Source organism: Arachis ipaensis, chromosome B4 (assembly GCF_059453495.1).
Source record: "Arachis ipaensis isolate K30076 ecotype BB chromosome B4, ASM5945349v1, whole genome shotgun sequence".
Classification (NCBI taxonomy): Eukaryota; Viridiplantae; Streptophyta; class Magnoliopsida; order Fabales; family Fabaceae; genus Arachis; species Arachis ipaensis.
This window is the reverse complement of record NC_142439.1, coordinates 7902172-7921722: the sequence shown is the minus strand read 5'-3', so window position 1 is coordinate 7921722 and position 19551 is coordinate 7902172. Positions and strand designations below refer to the sequence as shown.

At 27.5% G+C, this 19551-nt stretch overlaps 2 protein-coding genes across 3 annotated transcripts; both read right to left on the bottom strand.

Moving 5' to 3' along the window:
- Nucleotides 1-6131: 6131 nt before the first annotated feature.
- NAR1 (ferredoxin hydrogenase) lies at nt 6132-14441 on the bottom strand. Of its 2 annotated transcripts, none has more exons than XM_016342072.3 (12): nt 14076-14441; nt 10607-10754; nt 10367-10440; nt 9278-9431; nt 8886-9072; nt 8129-8255; nt 7786-7963; nt 7641-7690; nt 7390-7561; nt 7095-7221; nt 6915-7006; nt 6132-6778 (listed from the first exon to the last, which is right to left on the bottom strand). In XM_016342072.3, exons 2-12 carry the CDS (start codon nt 10727-10729, stop codon nt 6626-6628), a joined length of 1437 nt encoding a protein of 478 aa, XP_016197558.1. In that variant the 5' UTR covers nt 10730-10754; nt 14076-14441; the 3' UTR covers nt 6132-6625. The 2 variants fall into 2 exon arrangements, with proteins under 2 accessions (XP_016197558.1, XP_088340128.1); XM_088484002.1 differs by having other exon boundaries at nt 10607-10819; nt 14076-14417.
- Nucleotides 14442-15194: 753 nt separating this feature from the next.
- On the bottom strand, nt 15195-18171 carry LOC107638709 (CASP-like protein 2B1). Its single transcript, XM_016342071.3, has 3 exons — nt 17532-18171; nt 17305-17437; nt 15195-15754 (listed from the first exon to the last, which is right to left on the bottom strand). Exons 1-3 carry the CDS (start codon nt 17753-17755, stop codon nt 15506-15508), a joined length of 606 nt encoding a protein of 201 aa, XP_016197557.1. The 5' UTR covers nt 17756-18171; the 3' UTR covers nt 15195-15505.
- Between the last annotated feature and the right edge of the window lie 1380 nt (nt 18172-19551).

Here is a 19551-nt window from a genome sequence, read left to right as displayed (position 1 = left end):
GTAATTTTAAATTAAAAATTTAAAATAAAAAATTTAACATTTATATCTAATAAATTTTAGTTTTTTAAAATCAGACGTCTGTAATTTATTTAAAGATAGATGATTAGAATAGAGAAAAAGAATATTTAATAAAGTAAGATAAAATTTTACTATTATGTGTTTGATTGCTTAATTCATGTGAGAAAAACAAATTAAAAAAGACTTAAAATCGTTTTATATATAAAATATTGACATATAAGTAAAAAAATTTGCGTGTTTTAAGTAATCTTAAAAATAAATTCGAATTAAACTCTATAATTTAATTATTAAATTAAATAATAATTTAGCAAATATTAAAAATAAACTTATATATTTAATATTAAACGAATACTAAATAAGTCACATTATATTTAGGATCGGTTGTTCTTTTATGCATATTAATACTATAATTTATGTAAAAATATTATATATATATAAATCAGTCATTAAATTAATTATTATATATTTTTATATAATATATATAATATTTAATTTATTTTTAATATATTTTATATTTTAATATATATTTTATATGAGTAGTTAATATTTAATATAAAAAATAATATAGTTAATGACCCACCGCTTTATTAAACTTTTTAAAATATTAAATTATAGCTATTTATTTATTATATTAACTTATATAATTTATTTATGATATTGTCTATATATAGATCCACCGGAAATTAATTTCTATTAAATTGGATTTAAATACAATAATTATGGGTTAATATATTTTTAAAAAATTATATAATATTCAGTTTTTTATTACAATAATTAAAAAAAAGTAAAATAAATATATTTAAATAGATTTAGTGTCTTTTTAAAATTAAATACACGTCTAAAATATAAACAAAATAAAACTAAAATTTAAAATTTAAAATTTTTGTTTCATTTTTATTATTTTTAATTATTAACATATTATCATTTAAATACATTTCCAAAAATATAAATTCAGTAAAATTGAAGATTTTAATTTGTTCGTGTGATTATTCGTCCGCGTCATCCCAGCGCCGTTCTTCCGCTTTGCCGTTCCTCTGCAATGCCGTTGTCCGCCTCTTCTTACTCCTCATCGCGTTAGTCCTCATCAGCGTCGCTAATCTTTCTTTGTCGGAAGTGGACCTCAAGTATTTTGGATGTGTGTAAAAGAAAATGATTCATAGTTAACCATATGTATCTGTTTAGTTATTCAATCACATTAATTTTACATGCCATGTACAACATCCTAATTTGCATTGGAGAATGGTTTAGGTAAAAGAACAACTGTTATATATGCAATTAGTCAATTACGACCACTGCAAGAGTTTAATTTTTTTATTTATGATTTTGAATGTGTTTTAAAAATATTTTGTGTATCACTTCATAATTTTAGATGTGTTACAATTGGTTTTTAATGTTTAAATTTAAATTTTAGATTTATGATTTTGGATATGTTTTAAAAACATTTTCCATAAAGGTTAATAACTTTAGATGTGTAATAATTGAAAAAGAAATTACGGCTACTATAAGAAAGAAACGGAGAATCTGATAGAAGGATAGAAAAAAGAAGAAAATCGTGTTACAAAGAGAAAAGGAATGTAAAGAAAGAAACAATAACTAACTATGAAGTGGGTAAAAAATTAAAAAAAATTTAGTTTTTAAAATTTAAATTAATCTTAATTATAAATATGTATCTAAAAAATAAAAATATATTTTAATTAAAAAATAATTAAATAATATTAAAAATTAATTAAAAATTAAATTTTATTGTACAAATAATATTTTTTATATCTATAAAATAACCTTTTCACCATAAGTTGTTACTTATTATCCACGAGCCACGAACCATCTTTGTGAGTTGGTCTTTTGAATCAATTCTACAAGGGGAATTATTTTTGTCATTTCCATACTCGCTACAAGGCAAATAGCTACTTAACAAACATTTCGTACATGAAATATCATATTTCAGTTCTTTTACCGGAATATATGATAATTTTTCTATACTTTTATGTCAGGGTAAAATATATTTTTTATTTTTAAAATTTAGTAAAAATTTTAAAAATATTTTTAAATTTTATTTTATTTTTAATTTTGTCTTAAAAATTTTCAATTTGTATCAAATATACTCTTGACGGCTAAATTTTCAAAATATTTAAGACCAATCTAACAATAATGCATGAAAGTTATGCTTGATTTGTTTGTGTTGAAAGTTGTTCTTATGAAAATGTTGTTGAATTGATTTTAAATTTTTTGAAAAATTAGTCGTTAGGGGTATATTTGACGCAAATCGAACATTTTTGAGATAAAATTAAAACAAAATAAAACTTAGGGATATTTTTAAAACTTTTGCCAAACTTTAGGGACAAAATATATATTTTACTCTTTATGTCACGACAAAAAAAATTATAACTATGTATTAATAAATTCACGATTATTAAAGTCATTTTAAATATTAAAAATTATTTTATCAAATAATTTTTGAAAAACTAAAGTTTTATCAACCCACACCAATATTTAAGCATTTTATTTTACATATTATGTGTTGATTTAGATTGACTTTTTTAAATGAAAAAATATTTTTTTAATAAAATACTTTATTTAATTTAAAATTTATTTAAATATTTAAAAAAAATATTTTTATTAAAAAAATAAATTATTTACTTTTTTTTAAAATTAGTAATATTTTATTTTAAAAAATAAAAACAAAAAATATTTTTGATATTTAAATTTTTTTAAAAATATATTTAAATATAAAATATTTTTTATCTGTTAAAAATTATTTTAAAAAAATAAAATAATAAATACTTTTTTAAAAATCAATCCAAAATCCAAACTCACCTATATCTTGTGTTCTGTTTTACGTGCCTTATTTCACTGTGTTAAGTTTACTTACTATATACATATTCTATCTCCTAGTTTTTTTTTTTTTTTTTGGTATTCTATCTCCTAGTTATTAAACATCTTAAAATGTTACTCCATATCTTATCATGTACATTCTACTTGCTATAATTTGTCACCTCATCGTATTATTCAATATCTTATTGTGCTCATTTTATTTATTATGTCTTGTCATGTTACGTTTATATTTCAATATCTTTATATCTTACCAAATTACCATACACATTTTATTTATTAAGTCTTGTCGTAGCTTATGTCTAATCAAGTAATCATACTATTTTGTCTTATCGTATTCGTAGTTGAAGAAAATTATGTTCTTTATCTAATCGTATTGTTCAGTCCTCACATGTTCACATATGATAAAAAAAAAATGATAACAAATGAAACTAAATGCCTTGAATTATACTAAGGGTAAAAAATTCTAATAAGTCAAGCCAAAAATAGTGTAACGTAAATACGCTAAACTGAAAATCGTTTCAGTAATAAGCCAGAAGTTATTTTTATGTAATTCGAACCAGTTTGGTTCGAACTCCATTTTTACATAATTCGAACCAGCTTGGTTCGAATTACACACAGTAATTCATGGTATAATTCGAATTATGCTGTTAAAAAATTAATAATTTATTAAAAAAAATTATTAAAAAAATTATTAAAAAAATTAATAATTTAAAAATTAAAAAATATATATTTTTATTTCATACGTTAAAAAAAAGCTAACAAAATATTTAATTATGAGACTTCTTTAAAATATTAATGAGCTATCAATTCGAATTTCATACAATACTTTTCTGTCCATTTTTAATAGTTCATGAATATTTTTTAATAAATTTTTTTAATAAATTTTTTAAATTATACTACAAAAAATATTTTATCCTATGCAAAATAATTTAAAAAAAATGGCTTAAAAAATGTTATGAGTACTATAAAAATTTGTAATGTTATAATAACTTAGGTAAATACATGCATGTACTCAAATTTTAAATAAAATATTCTACATAGTCAATAATAATTTAGAAATGAAAGAAAATATTTTATTCCATACAAAATAATTAAAAAATATATTTTATTCTATACAAAATAATTTTAAAAAATGGCTTAAAAGATGTTATGAGTACTATAAAAATTTGTAATATTCTAGTGATTTAGGTAAATACATGATAAAAATATTTTTTTCTTTAATTTCTAAATTATTAGTGACTATGTGGAGTATTTCTTTAATGTCTTAAGTCATTAGGACATTACAAATTTTTATAGTATAGTACTTCTAACATCTTTTAAGGCATTTTTTAAATTATTTTGCATAGAATAAAATATTTTTTATGGTATAATTTAAATAATTTTATTAAAAAATATTCATGATAATTTTTTAATAAAATTATTTTTTATTATATGGTGAGATATTACATGATTCGAATTACGCATAGGGAAGTTCGAATTACTCTGATTCAAATTATATGTTGAGCAATTCGAATTCTATACAATACTCTTCTGCCCATTCTTGATAGCTCATGAATATTTTTTAATAAATTTATTTAAATTATACCATAAAAAAATATTTTATTCTATGCAAAATAATTTAAAAAATGCCTTAAAAAATGTTAGAAGTACTATACTATAAAAATTTGTAATGTTCTAATGACTTAAGACATTAAAGAAATACTCCACATAGTCACTAATAATTTAGAAATTAAAGAAAAAATATTTTTATCATGTATTTACCTAAATCACTAGAATATTACAAACTTTTATAGTACTCATAACATATTTTAAGCCATTTTTTAAAATTATTTTGTATAGAATAAAATATATTTTTTAATTATTTTGTATGGAATAAAATATTTTCTTTCATTTCTAAATTATTATTGACTATGTATAATATTTTATTTAAAATTTGAGTACATGCATGTATTTACCTAAGTTATTATAACATTACAAATTTTTATAGTACTCCTAACATTTTTTAAGCCATTTTTTTTAAATTGTTTTGCATAGGATAAAATATTTTTTGTAGTATAATTTAAAAAAATTTATTAAAAAAATTTATTAAAAAAATTTATTAAAAAATATTCATGAACTATTAAAAATGGACAGAAAAGTATTGTATGGAATTCGAATTGATAGCTCATTAATATTTTAAAGAAGTCTCGTAATTAAATATTTTGTTAGCTTTTTTTTAACGTATGAAATAAAAATATATATTTTTTTAATTTTTAAATTATTAATTTTTTTAATAAATTTTTTAATAAAATTTTTTTAATAAATTATTAATTTTTTAACAGCATAATTCGAATTATACCATAAATTACTGTGTGTGATTCGAACCAAGCTGGTTCGAATTATGTTTGTGCATGTGTTTGTGTATAATTCGAACCAAACTGGTTCGAATTATGTAGAAATGGAGTTCGAACCAAGCTGGTTCGAACTACATATAAACATGTGTTGGTAGATTCATGAAGCAGTTTTCGTTTTGGCTTATTCACGTAAATTATTTTCTCCCTTGGCTTATTTCTGTGTTTTGCCCTTTTGCAAACCATGTGTCCATATATTTTAGTGTCCTATCTTATGGTGTTTGCATTTAAATTTAATAGAAAAAATCGATAAAAGGCAAAACTAAATACCTTAAGTTATATTTACCAAAAAATACGTGTCCATATATTTTACGGAACCAAAAACTTATTTATGCAATTTTTTATCACAAATAAATAAAAAATATTATATATACATAAAAAATTATCTACTAAATTAATTATATATTACATTATTTTTAATGTGTAATTTATATTCGAACGTATTTATGTCATTTGAGTTATAATTCGTTGGCAAAAAGAAAAAAAAAGTTACATGCTTATATTTGACTAATTTATATATTTTGCAATGTTGATGGGTTGATTTATATATTTTAAAAGTTGAAGGGCTACAAATTCACAAAGCAAAAAAAAGATACGACAAAGTTTTAAAAATCGGTTTGAATCGATTGGTCGAACCGGTCGAATTGCAAACCGATAGATAAAGCGATTCAAACAGATATCAAAATTGGAAAATTAGAAAATTACCATTGAACCGTCGAACCGGATGAAAACCAGTCACGTATAATTGCAAATAACTTTAGCATCATAGTAAAGGAATTTCGTCAAATTAGTGGATATTAAAGAGTGAAAAAAGATTGTCTTTATTTAGAAACGGTTTAAATTTTAATAAAACCTTGTACATATCAATTAAAGAAGTTTACAGCAAAGAGCAACACATAACCCATAGCCTCTTATTCGACTCTATAGTCAAGATTTACTTGCTTCCTTACTAAACTCAACTGTCATTAGAAGTTAATACATGGAATGAACTGGCAGATGTGTTGGAACAACACACAAAACAGTATGTTTAGTTATCTACACATTGAAATTATTGACAAACCTGGATCCCACAAATAATAGTGGCTCCAAGGGAAAAAAACTAAACAAATATCTAAGTGATTTTTCCATTTGCAATCTAATTGGGTTGACTTGAGATGAAGGGTATACAATACAAAACTCAATGGTGGTGACTGGGGTTGGTATAAATATGGAGGGTGTAAACTATATATACATAAGAAAAAAAAGAAACTGCCCACTACCAAAATTGGATGATGATGACCCATTGACCCTTCTGATACCACAAGATTAATTGAAGAAAATTACTGGGAAAAAGGTCCTGTTCCTTTCAACCCCATTTCTGTTCAAACTTCACTTCTGAAATTTTCTCACCAATTATGCAATTGAGAGGTAATGCTTTTCTCGACGGGATGGTACTGCGTGTAAAGGTGTCTCTTGGCTTTATCGGAGCCAGGCTGCTCGAGCCACTTGTCATATAAGCCTCTTACGATGGGGTTATCGAATGGTTCTGCTACACGAATCTAGCATATACAGAAATTTAGTCATTCACTGATTCAGAAATGTTGTAAGGAGAAAAATGCAGAAAAAACTTAAATTACAATGCCCCACAATTATATCATTCATGAAAACTAACGGCAAGTTTGCAACAGTTCTTACATTTTCCATGTAAATAGTTTCCAACAACTGGCTCAATTCTTTGGGAGATTGCCCTTTCTTTGGTTTAATTTGACCTCCGCCATTCAAGCAACCTGCTTAAAATCAATAGCATGTTAAATCAACATATAAATAAAAGGCTCCATCAAAAAACATTTGAGATGGAAAGGAAAAATGCAATACCTGACGGGCATGCCATGATCTCCAGGAAATGATAGTCACATTTACCAGTTTTAACTTTTCTGACAACATTTTGCAGGTTTCGGAAACCATAACAGAGAGCAAATCTCAACACTGTTTTCCCCTCCACCTATATAGACATTAGAAAACAATTTATATCACTATATGAAGATAATGATATATATTCCATAAATTGTTATTATGCATGAATATGCAATATCTTAAATACTTTGACAACCTTCATATACTCGAGCATAAACAAAAAAAGCTATATAAATATTTTCACAAGAAAACTTGCCTCAAGTGTAACTTCCTGAAAATCTGAATTCCGTATATTTCTAAAGTTCAGAGGGCCATCAATCTGTCTTCCAAAAAAAGTTCTAGCGGCATATCGGAAAATTGTTTCTGCATAACCTCCAGAGCTTCCACGGACCCCATAAAGGTAACCTTCTTCATTAATATTTGTCAACCTGCATGAAAGTGCATCACATCTAAACTATTTCATAAACACAAGAAACTAAAAGATAGAGGCAGTTTTTAGTTTCTTACGGTCTATCCAAAGGAGATTCTTCTAAGCTTTGAAAATCAACTTCTTTTAACTGCAAAATAGAAACAGAGCAGAAAATTATTCACAAACCATTAGATAGAAGTGAATGAATTCACAAAACTGCTGAGATGCATGGAGAATACTAACCTGAATCAATTCCAAAACTTCTCCTGTTGTGAGTACCGAATCGACCTCTGTCATCATGTTATCTTCATTCCCACTCCCTTCATCATGGGACTCCGGTTGGAAAACGAAGTCATCCCTAGCAGCCTCAAGCTTTTTATCATAACAAGGCATAACAGTGACGTGGTAAATTTCTTCAGGCCTGTTAAATAATTTCCAAGCATTTCACTACATAGATAACTGGAAATGTTGGCTTCTTTTTCAGCATAACAAAAAAATTAAGACATCATATATTATCATAAAAATAACAGGGGACCTTTTCAGTTTTCATCAGTAGAAACTTTATTATGTTGAGTGAACACCCTACCTAAGCCCCATATCTTGGCATAAATAGTGTTTTATGATGGCTCCAATTGTTTGTTGTGGACTCTTTACTTTTGAAATATTTGGTAAAACAAACGACCCAAGTTGCTTCTCTGCATAGCATATCCAACCTGAAAACATATGTTCACATCACAGCAATCAGTTAGCATTTTTCCCTCCTACTTGAATCCTCACTAAAACCTATTCTAAATACTTTGAAAGTAAAATTTTCAGTTCCCCCTTCCTTATCTCAAACTCCAAATGCTATACCATAAAGTCACTAGTAACTAAAGAAAGAAGCCATTTTTCATTTTTTTTTTTTTGTGATCAAGACAGAAAATTTACAGAATTAATAAGTTAAGATCCCAGTTGAAGTTCCTATTTCCAAATTCAGTACCAAAAACAATTGCAAATCCAATATTTCTCCAATACTTCTCCAGGTAATATTAAATATAAGCCAAGTACTTTCACAAATCACAATATCGTTTTGTCCAGCATCCAGGTGTATGTGCTTGAGACAGTTTTCGAGTGCATTTGGTTGAGATAAGAAAAAGGAGTGTTTTTTATCATATAGTTTTCAGTAAGAGTCTATTACATAAGGTACTTTTTTTAGCTTATAGGAAATGCTCTTAAACTTTTAGTCTTTTCACAAATATTTATATAATTCTTAGAAGTCTGTATTGGTCTCGTTTAATTAGATTAAACAACCAGGCCTTAAATGTAGCCATTACCAAAACTAATAAAGAGTTAAATTTATATACCTGGGCATGCAGAAGCAATCATAGGTAGGCTCGACTTATTCTTCTCATCATCAGACAGTTGACTCTGTTTGTACCTTGACATGAACTCCATACAAGATTCAATAAGGGTTAAATCTCTACTGCAACTTGTATCGAAAATTGCCTTCACTCCCAATGATTTGAAAAATCTTGTCAGCTTCTTGAAAACCTGTAATAGCAAATATTTCACATTTAAACCATGAGTAAAAGAATAAGAGAAAAGCATTCTGGTACAAAGATAAACCAAACAAGCCAGAATTCATAGAAACTGAATGTAGCAGGCTAGAATTCAAAATGGTTGTTTAAATAATGGCATAGCCACATAATTCATAGACTTCAATTCATAGACTAAAAGCAAATATCTAAAGCATCACCTGAAGGGGAGAAATGCCAAAATGAGCTGCAAGGGAGGCCCTTGACTGGGGAGAAACAGACATAATCACTGCTTTCCCTTTGTTAATATTAGATAAGAACTCATCCAAACTTTGTTTCTCCAGCATAACTGTCTCCGCAGATGTCACACAGCCACTGTATTGTCAGAAAAACTCATTATGTAAGCCATATTGGCCTTATTAACCATCCCATAAACATAGGGGAATATCTTATTTTTTTAATGCTAAAAAATAACCACACGTATGACCTATTGACATTAGGTATCTTGGATGGTCAGTCATAAAACTTTCCCTTGGTGTAACCCAGATTCTCATGTTTGGCCTTCAGAACCTTCAGAATATTTCCCCATAAATCTATTTTAGACTGCTAATATCTAATCCTTCTATATAAATTTCAACTTTAATGAATTCTTTATAGAAGATCGAAGTCTTCTTTATGGTGCTAAGGGTTTTGTTTGGATAATAAATAAATTGCTTAGGCATTGTGGAATTCTGATAATTGGGTTTTTAAGGATGTTCTGATTCTCAGACTTTGAATTTTCGACTTTTTAGAGAATTTGGAAAGAGTTGCTTTTGATATAAAGAACAACTTGGACTAGTGTCTTAGAAGTAATTTCTAAAATAGTTTCATCCAATACACCCTTTATTGCATTCTAAGAGCCAAAACGAATAAATGCTTCAACATAAATTAAAATACCAACTCTCCTTAAGCTATATTATAAGATTAAGACTCCTAAGCATGCATTGTGCGGTTATATCTCCAACAACAAACTACTATGTCTTTGTATATCAGTTCTCTCATAATTCATAGAATGTTTTCATCTTGATGCAAAGTGATCTGATCATTCCATAATCCCGTAGTCCAAAATCCCAATACAGCCCTATCACAATCATAATATTACTGACAGAACAAAAACGTCATGAAAGGTCTAAATTCAATCATCAACTAGTGTACTTTTCATTGTTTTCCTAGTGAAAGTTCGCTGGATGTCCAAGGTCATGGGAAAAAAAGTAATAATAATACTAAAAAAAAATCACTTCACACTCGCTGAATGTTAAGAGAGGACAAACCTGCATGCCAAACAATCCTTTAGAGAAATCTTAACAGGCTCTGACTGAACTTGCTTGCTTCTGCCAACTGAAACCTACCGGCACACCAATAACGAAAATTATATATGAATAAAGACCCAAAAGAAAAAAACAATGAAAGTTTCAGCTGAATATAAAAAAGAGCATTTTTTTTTAAACAAAAGAACACTTATTTTCTTTCTATAACAAGAAGAGGATTGAAAAGTGAGTTGCGGAAATTACCTCGGAATCGGGCTTGTTGGCGTTCGCTTTCAAGCCCTTGAGCGATACTATGCATGCCTGAGACGGCGCTATGAAATCGTTGAGGTCCCCAATCCGAAGCGCCGCCGAGAATTTTTCCGACATGATCAACAATTTGTAGTTGGGGAAGCTGAAAAAGAGAGGTCAGGTGGCGGTACTCGGTAAGTTGATTGATGATAAGGAAGCAGAGGGTGTCTGTAAATGATGAAAAGTTAGGGTTTTGGGAGGGGAACAAATATTGGGACGCGCCCAGAAAGTTGGAGAGGAATCTAAGTTAGGTCGGTCAAATGAAGAAGAGGGAGAGGAGTGAAGATGATCGATTCAGTATTCATTTGTTTCGTCGAATAAAATGTCAAATCCGTCCTCGAAATGTTCACCCGTTTTGTAAATTGATCACCAAATTTTTTTAATTTAAATTTATTCTTTAAGAATTTAGAAAGTTAGGAATTAAAACCCGTTCAACAATTATTTTTTTTATTTTAAAATCATTAAAAATGAATAATTTGAATTATTCTAAAAATTTTAATTCCTATTTTTTTATAGAAATGCCGAAGACCAGCAGAATTTGTAATGTATAACCATTAATTAGTTATCATCAATATTTTTAATAGTGTGAGATGACATCTAATGATATAAAATTACTCATTTTTTTTAATGGTGTGAGATAACATCTAATGGCTAAATTTCAATAAAAATGCTAGCCCATAAATTTTCTCATTTTTTTATTTATATATCAGAATAAAAAGAGTCTAATTTCTAAATCTACTCGTACACTTTTTAAATTTAAATTCTATTTATTAATAATTTAATATATTAAAAATAAATTCTTTTTAAAAAAATAAAATTTTTTTCTCATGTTAAATGTTTTTTAGACAAGCTCTAAAGATTTTAAATCTTTTCATCACTTTCGTTAAAGTTTGTTGATAATATAGCATATCAAAAAATAATACTATATATTTAAATTTTTTTATGAACTAAGTTTAACTAAATTAATTAAATAATAAAACTCAAAATAGTATTAGTTATACTAATTTTTGTTATATTAGATTAACTTAATTAAATTTAATTAATAAAAATATTTAAATGTATAATATTATTTTATATTAAATAACACCACAGTATATATATATATATATATATATATATATATAACTACTGACATAATAAATTTATAAAATTATAAAATCAACCACAAATAAAAAGTTTTTTCAATTTAGAGTTTATTTAATCTAATTACATAAATTTATTATGTTAGTAGCTAATCGTTAAATGTGTATTGTAGTTTGGTTTTATCTAGCGTGTTATATCAATGAATTTTGACATTGTTAGTAACATAAATAAATAACTAATATGACTAATATAAAATTTTAAAAAGAATATTTTATAAAAAAATATGTTTCAAAAACCAATTTAAAAAATAAGTAATTTTTTAAAAACGAATATGACTATTTTTCTGTTTGTTCATTGTTTAATTGTGTATTGGGCAACAATAATATGTTTAAGAAAAATGATTAGGAGTTTTGAATATAAACAAGCTCACATTTTAAATGATAATAAGAAAAAATTTTAAATTTTTTTATGTATTTAATATATTAAAAATATAAAAAAATTAATAATTTTTAATAAAATATTTTTATAATATTATTAAAATATATCTTTAAGACATGTATTAACCTTAAATAATATGTATTGGACAACAATAATTATTAATTAGGAGTTCTAATTTATTTTTTTAATTATCTTCTTAATTTTTCGAAAAAAAATTCAAATTTTTTTATCTTTTCAATTCTTTTAAAACTTTTTATATATATTCAAATTTATTTTTTTTTTAAGTATTACGAGGATGAATTAAAACTCCTAATTGTGATTTTACATTTAATTATTCTTGGTGAACAAAGAAAAAAGAAAAAAAAACATTGTGATTATTTAGGACGTGAATATCAAATTTTACTTTTGAATTAAGTTATTTTTCTAAAAAACTTCTCTAACTTAATTCATGAAATAGAATCCTAATCCCAAATAAGAATAATATTATATATTTGTATAATTTTTTAACGGCTTTTATTTTTATGTTTAGTATTAAAATAATTGATAAAAAATAAGTGAAATAAATAATTCTTTTATACAATAAAAAATATAAAATAGAAATTGTACAAATGAAATTATCTCGACCACTGAAAAGACCACTGAAAAGACTTTGACAAAAAATCAAGTGAGAGAACATAAAATAAAAAGACACTACATTCAATTCAAAATTTTAAAGTGTTAATTAATAGATCTCTCATCTTATAAACTTTTTATCATTGGTTATCAAAATCGAACCGGTAATTTATTCGGTCATACGACTGGATCACCGGATCACTAATTCAATCGGTGGGTCACTGATTCACCACCCAGTTGATCTAGTCATAATTAAATAAAAATATAAAATTATAAAAAAAGTTAAAATGAATTCTTTACAAACATAATAATAATTAAGTATCAACTTGTATATATAAGTCACATAACTAACTATATAAACATAAGTCACTAATACAAAATACTTTTTTAATTTAAATAAAAAAGAAAGCAAAACATAACACACTCAGGAAATTAATGATTAACAAACTAATCAAAAACATAAATGCAACTAATTTATAAATCAATCCATCAAATACCCACATTATACAAATAGTCCAATATTGCCTATGTAATTGTCAATACTCAATATTAAATCAACTCTTATTATTACAATTAAAGGCTAAGACTAAGACTATGAGTCTCTACACAGAAACTATCTATTCTTACAGTAATAAATTCATCTTGGTGACGATTTTCAACAACAAATTCAACTCACCCATGATTTTCAGCAACAAAAAATATAGTTCAAAAGATGATTTACAGCAACAAATTAAACTCAACAGCAACAATAAATTTAGCTCAATACAGCAACAAATTCACAGCAACAAAAGATGGTTCAGTAATGATTTACAACAACAAATTGACAAGGACAAGGGAAAAGGAAAAATTGAAAAAGATAGAAGAGGGGAATGCAGGGACAAAAGAAATAAAAGAATTACAACAATAAAAGATTTAGTTAAGTGATATTCAGCAACAAATTGAACTTAGAGCAACAATTTAAAAGCAATAAAAGATAGGTATTCTATCATACTCATCTGTCACAATAAAATGCTTCATCAATTCAACATGTTTTCCAGCAACGAAAAAATTTGCTGAGCAATATATTCAGCAACAAATTCAGCTCATTCATAATTTTCAACAACAAATCAACTAGGATAATTTTCAGCAACAAAAACTTTACCTACAAATATGATTTACAGCAACAAAAAAAAAAAAAAACTATATCATTATTTCAGCAACAAATTCAACTTTCAGCAACAAAATCGAGGTGTAGTGATGATATACAGCAATTAAAATTGAAAAAGAAATAACAGGGCCGAAGGAAGCTCACCTCAGCACCTGCCACGGACCAACTGACGGCGAAGGAAGGAAGCTGACCAACTGAACTGACGGCGGAAGCAAGAAGACGACAATGACCACCACCCGAGGGACCAGATGCTAGTTCCGTCTGATTCTGCCGCCGTCGAAGCGAGCGCAGAACGGCGGCGACTGAGCTTGAGACGGTGAGGACACAGCGTGACGAGCTTGAGTCTGAAACGATGACTGCCAGAGAAGTGAGACACCGGAGACAAGAGTGGCGTGAGAGAGGTGAGAAAGCTTGAGGGAGAGAGTGGCGCGAAAGAGACCCTAGAGAAGAGAGACGTTGAGGCTTGGTCGTGGGTGATCACTGCACTGCAGAATTAGGGCATTTGGGCTTGGGGTTGGCTTCGAACGACGTCGTTTCCATTTTTATCCCCAAAAAAAAATTATCCGGTCCGGGTCTGAAACATGAGCGGTCCAACGAGTGGCTTTGGCCTGGCCAAGTAACCGGGTGAGCAGGTTTTTGGTCAAACCGACCGAATCGAACCGAATTTGATATTTCTTACTTCTTCTTACCAGTTTTTTAACGTGAGACTAAACTTTAAACTGCTCACACTTGCTATTTAGCTATTTAATACATTTCTTGCTTAAAACTTCCTTGAAAATTTGAAATGAGTCAGAAAATTTGAAACAAGTCCTTGTGTGCTAGCATCATTCGCTAACTCATCCGGATTTAGATACCCGCAAATTATATGCCATGTCATTTACAAATTGTGCACATTAATAACATTCACCACAAAATTTGGTTTTCTTACTTTTCTTCTTTCCTTTGATTAAGATTTTTTTTTTCCTCTAAAATCCTTTAATTTATTAATACTCTGGCAAAATAATAAAAGTGATGAAAGAAAAAAAAGTAGAAAGCAAATAAGAACTTTGAGTGTTAAAAAGTGGAGATTGGCATGAGTAGCTATGTATTGATCATAGACATATATGCTCCATTGATATTTTAGAACAAAATATCAAAATTACTTAAACTAGCATCTATCACATATATTCTAATTCAGAATCATGTCTCTTGATTATTAACCTTCCACGCACATAACAAAGAAGTCAACAACTTTCAACTTAAATGGCATAAATAATTAAGCCCTTGATCAGTAAAATATCCTTTCATATTATCAAATAACAACATCATTCACCACAACTAGATCCATACATATACACAAAAAGAACCATGTCTTAAAAAAGTAGAATGTTACATGCACTAAGATTGTGTACATCTCTTTTGTACATTTTTAATCTTTTGATAGTATACCAAAAAATGAAAAATATTCAAAGAGGCGTACACAAGAGAAAAAAAAAACATTTTTGTTTCCTAAATTACATAAATAACTATTGTAATGGTCCAAAACAGAGGTAGCTAGCTAGGTTACTTCTTAGTTGCAGAGTAATGCATTATTATTACCAAGCAGCAGATTTGGTTTTGTTAGGACCATACAAACGGAAGAGAGTGAAAGAAGAAATGCAAGAGAGGAGCACCATGCTGATGCAAGCTACAACAGCACTAGCCACTCCTTCTCCCACTTGGTTGCAGAATTTCTCATACATGTTGCATACTTTCATCCATTGCAGTTCTTGCTGCCCCTCCTTTGCAAACACTGCTGATTGCCCTGCACCCGCCACTGCTGAAACTGTTACATATGCCATTATCTGCATACATTCCCAAAACATATTATCAGTACCTTTGAATTTCTAGTAATATCAATGTGTGTAAACATATTTATTGATTCACTTTTTTATCTATTAAATGTGTGTAAAAATAACTGAGATGGTAAATTTCTTATAATTTAACTAATAAGTCTTGAATTTAAATTTTGAAAATAACAAAAATAAATATTTTTATATATTATATATAATAAAAGAGTCCAGCTAGGAAGACAATGGCCTATTTATACAATGTGTACAATGGGCTGATTTTCAGGTTCACCAAGGATCGAACTGTTGACCTTTCGGATCTAAAGTTCTAATACCATGTCATGATACTACTCATCCTAAAAGCTTCAGCTGATGGGAAAAGATAACACTAATGATTATATCTCTAATACTCCCTAAATTTCCATTGTACATATTATACAAATATTTCATTGGCTCCTCATACTTTCCCATAATAAAAAGTATTTAAAAAAAAAGTGAGCACTAATCATTCTCATATTTTCATTATATATATGAATTAAAAAAAAAAAAAAACTTATTTGGTGACACTGAATGGGGACCTATTCTTTGGGAATTGGGAATGATGTATTTAGAAGAGAGAAAAATATTTGTACAATAAAAGTCTATACAAGTTGTGGGGCAGGGCACATCTACCATACCCATGAAATGTAATTGCTTTGGAGATTCCCAACCACATATTAAAAATCTAAACAATCAGAAGGCATTTGTGACATACCAAACCTTGAGGTTAAGTATATCTTATGATATGGTACCTAAAACCAAAGTGGTCCCTCAATGGGCCATACATTAATATTTCATGATTGATATTGAAACACCTCAATTTTGTGGGTCATCATTACCTCTTACATTTAACTATGTATTTTTCTGATATGTTATCCTAACTCCTTTCAAATTATTAATTTTTTTTATTTGTAAAGATTAAAACAAACTTTTTCTAAAACATTTAAGTGTGAAAAATTGAAAGGTTAAGAGAAACAGAGTCTCTATCTATGATATTTTCCAAACTGACCCTACTCTCTTTGAGTCTCCATAGCATATTAAATCAGATCATATTCTTTGTATTGGAAGTCAACAAGAAAAGTCAATCAAATAATTCACACTATGTCCTATGACAGTTTTGCCTAATTAATTTCACATGGGTTCATCACCTCATTTCATAATTCATACACCAAGTTGATGTGCAGAAAAAACAAATAAAACTTCCTTTTTAAATTAAGCCTATCAAACTTGAAAGTTTACCTAAACTTGTGGAACTTAGAAAACTTAAAATTATAAAATAAAAATATATATATTGTCACTCATGTTATATCACTATGGACATAATGATAAATTATCTTTTTATTATGTCTTTCCATGAATTTATAAAAAAATAAGTGATATTAATCAACATGGCAACAAAATGTTTGAGGAAAAAGCAAGATGTTGATGCAAGAATCTTGATAATCTTGTGTTTTGAGTTTTGACCACAATGTATAAGACAACAACAAAAAAAAGCAGGATGTGATCTTTCAAATATAAAAGGGTACCTGATCAGCAGAGAAAATGGCCCAAGCTAAGGGCTTGTTGAAGAGAACACTTCCCCTAACCAAATTCACAACACAACGGAATCCTTGAATCAAAGAGTATCCAGCAGCCAAACCATTAGCAACTACCAAGAATCTGCAAAGTTTTTTAATCCATCAAAAACTAATGAATTAGGACAACACTTTTATTGCTAGAAATTAACATAGAACATAGATTAATAGATACTTACACCAAAGCCTTAACATCAGTAAATTTAGCTTCCTTCTCAAAGGAGAAAAACACCTTCACTTGTGAATCAGTTCCAATAAGAACAGCTGCAACAACTCCAAGACCAAGAATCATAAACCTTAACACCAACTCAGCTATCTTGATCCTCTTATCCAACAATTTCAGGTTTGTACTATGGTACACTGGAACTGTTCCAGGACTAACACCTACACCCAAATAACTCATTTTCTCTAGACACTAACAATGCAAAAGAAAACAATGGAGATGAACACCAACCACTAAATTCTTCACCACTTAAATAGACACAGGTTTCAATTATGCATTTAAGTTTTTGTAAGATAGTACTAATGGTGTGTGGAGCTTAGATTGTGCCAAGTGGTCAAAGTTTGAGGGTGTGAGGAGTGAGAACAGTGAACTGGTACAAATGACAAAGGCACTTCAGACTCAGTATTGATATTCATATTCACACACATAAGGGGTCATTAAATAGGGTCTGGTTTTGCATTTAAGGGAATGGTAAATGAAAAGAAAGAAAGAAGGAAGAAAATGTGGTTTTTAGTGCTCCTTTATGTTTATGGTGTCTAGAAAGAAGTAACATTTTTCATGTCCCAAGAAAAAATATCTCTGATCATTGAAGGGACAGTGTGGTGTGGTAAATGGTAACAATTTATAGACCATACCAATTAGTACAAGGCAAAACAATACAACTTGCCTTGTTTTTAGGTTTTTACCATTTCTTTTGGAGCTTGGGAAATAGAGATGGGTTATCCAAAACAATTTACATTATGGGCTTAGCTAAGAATAACAAAATTGGTATAAAAAAAAATTAGCTAACATGTATCTTAAGACTATAAATTAAAATTATTAATAAAAAATTTATTAAACCAATTTGGGTTGGTCGAGTGGTTAGCTCACTCGTCTGCTTAAACAAGTGTCGGGGGTTCGAATCCTGCCTTGTGCATGCAGCAACCCATTGGTCAGCGGCAGACCCCTTAAATGGAACTCAGATCCGCGACAGATTAGTCCTTGACCTGTCGGGTTGGGGGATACCATGGGCAACCAAAAAAAAAATTATTATAAAAAAATATGCAAAGTTAAGTTTTTAATGTAATTATTATGTATTTGTTAAAATAAAAAGTTAAAATCTTCCATTAATAATAATATTAACTTATTTTTTGGGACATATATTAATTAAATCTTTAAAAAAATAAAAAAATATTTTTTAATGTACATTTACTAAAAACTTTACTAATAATATCTTTAATATGTGTCTTAGTGAATATGTCAGTTGAACTCTTGCATTATTTCTAGGTCATCAAAATTATTAGTTTTGCAAGTGAAAAAAAAATTTGTATACATAAAAAAAAATTATCTACTAGATAAATCATCATGTATTTATATAAAAAAATTTATATGAAACTAACTTTTAGTTAACTAATATTAGTCAACTTTGGTATTTATATTTATAATTTAAAATTTAAAGTTAAAAATTTATGATTTAAAATTTAAAATTAAAATAAACAAAATAACTTTTAAAAAATTGATTGATATAAATTGAAAAAACTTAATTACATAATATTATTTGTATATAAATACATGTATTATTTACCATATTTTTAATATATATTTTATATTTTAATACACATAACTGATTGTTTCTGTATAGGTAGCATGGTTGGATACAAATATATAGGATTTTTGGGCCTCCATCAAGGAAGTATTTCAAAGGCCTAATAAGCAATACTGGTATATGTATTATTTATAACAATGCTGAATCAAGCACCATTATGATGAAGAAAAAATTCTAAATAAAATAAAACAGATTTAAGTTGATTTTGATGTTCAAACTCTCAATTATGCTCCAAATTTTGAAACCTTAAACAATAATCTTAAAATTTTTATGTTAAATTTTTAATATTTATATTTTAAACCTAAATTCTAAATTCTAAAACCTAAACTCTACACCTTAAATTTTAAATTTCATGTTTCACCCAATATAAATATTGTTAAGTTTAATCATA

Bases quoted from the DNA above. Each gene is read 5' to 3' on its own strand.
- NAR1 (XM_016342072.3), bottom strand. From the start codon at position 10,729: ATGTCGGAAAAATTCTCGGCGGCGCTTCGGATTGGGGACCTCAACGAT. The intron at 9,073-9,277 runs GTGATGCTTTAG...TTGCTATTACAG, and splicing joins TTGGCATTTCTCCCCTTCAG to GTTTTCAAGAAGCTGACAAG. The intron at 7,222-7,389 runs GCAAGTTTTCTT...ATGTCTATATAG, and splicing joins TTCAGGAAGTTACACTTGAG to GTGGAGGGGAAAACAGTGTT.
- LOC107638709 (XM_016342071.3), bottom strand. From the start codon at position 17,755: ATGAGTTATTTGGGTGTAGGTGTTAGTCCTGGAACAGTTCCAGTGTAC. The intron at 17,438-17,531 runs GTAAGTATCTAT...AAAACTTTGCAG, and splicing joins ACTGATGTTAAGGCTTTGGT to ATTCTTGGTAGTTGCTAATG. The intron at 15,755-17,304 runs GTACCCTTTTAT...GAATGTATGCAG, and splicing joins CCATTTTCTCTGCTGATCAG to ATAATGGCATATGTAACAGT.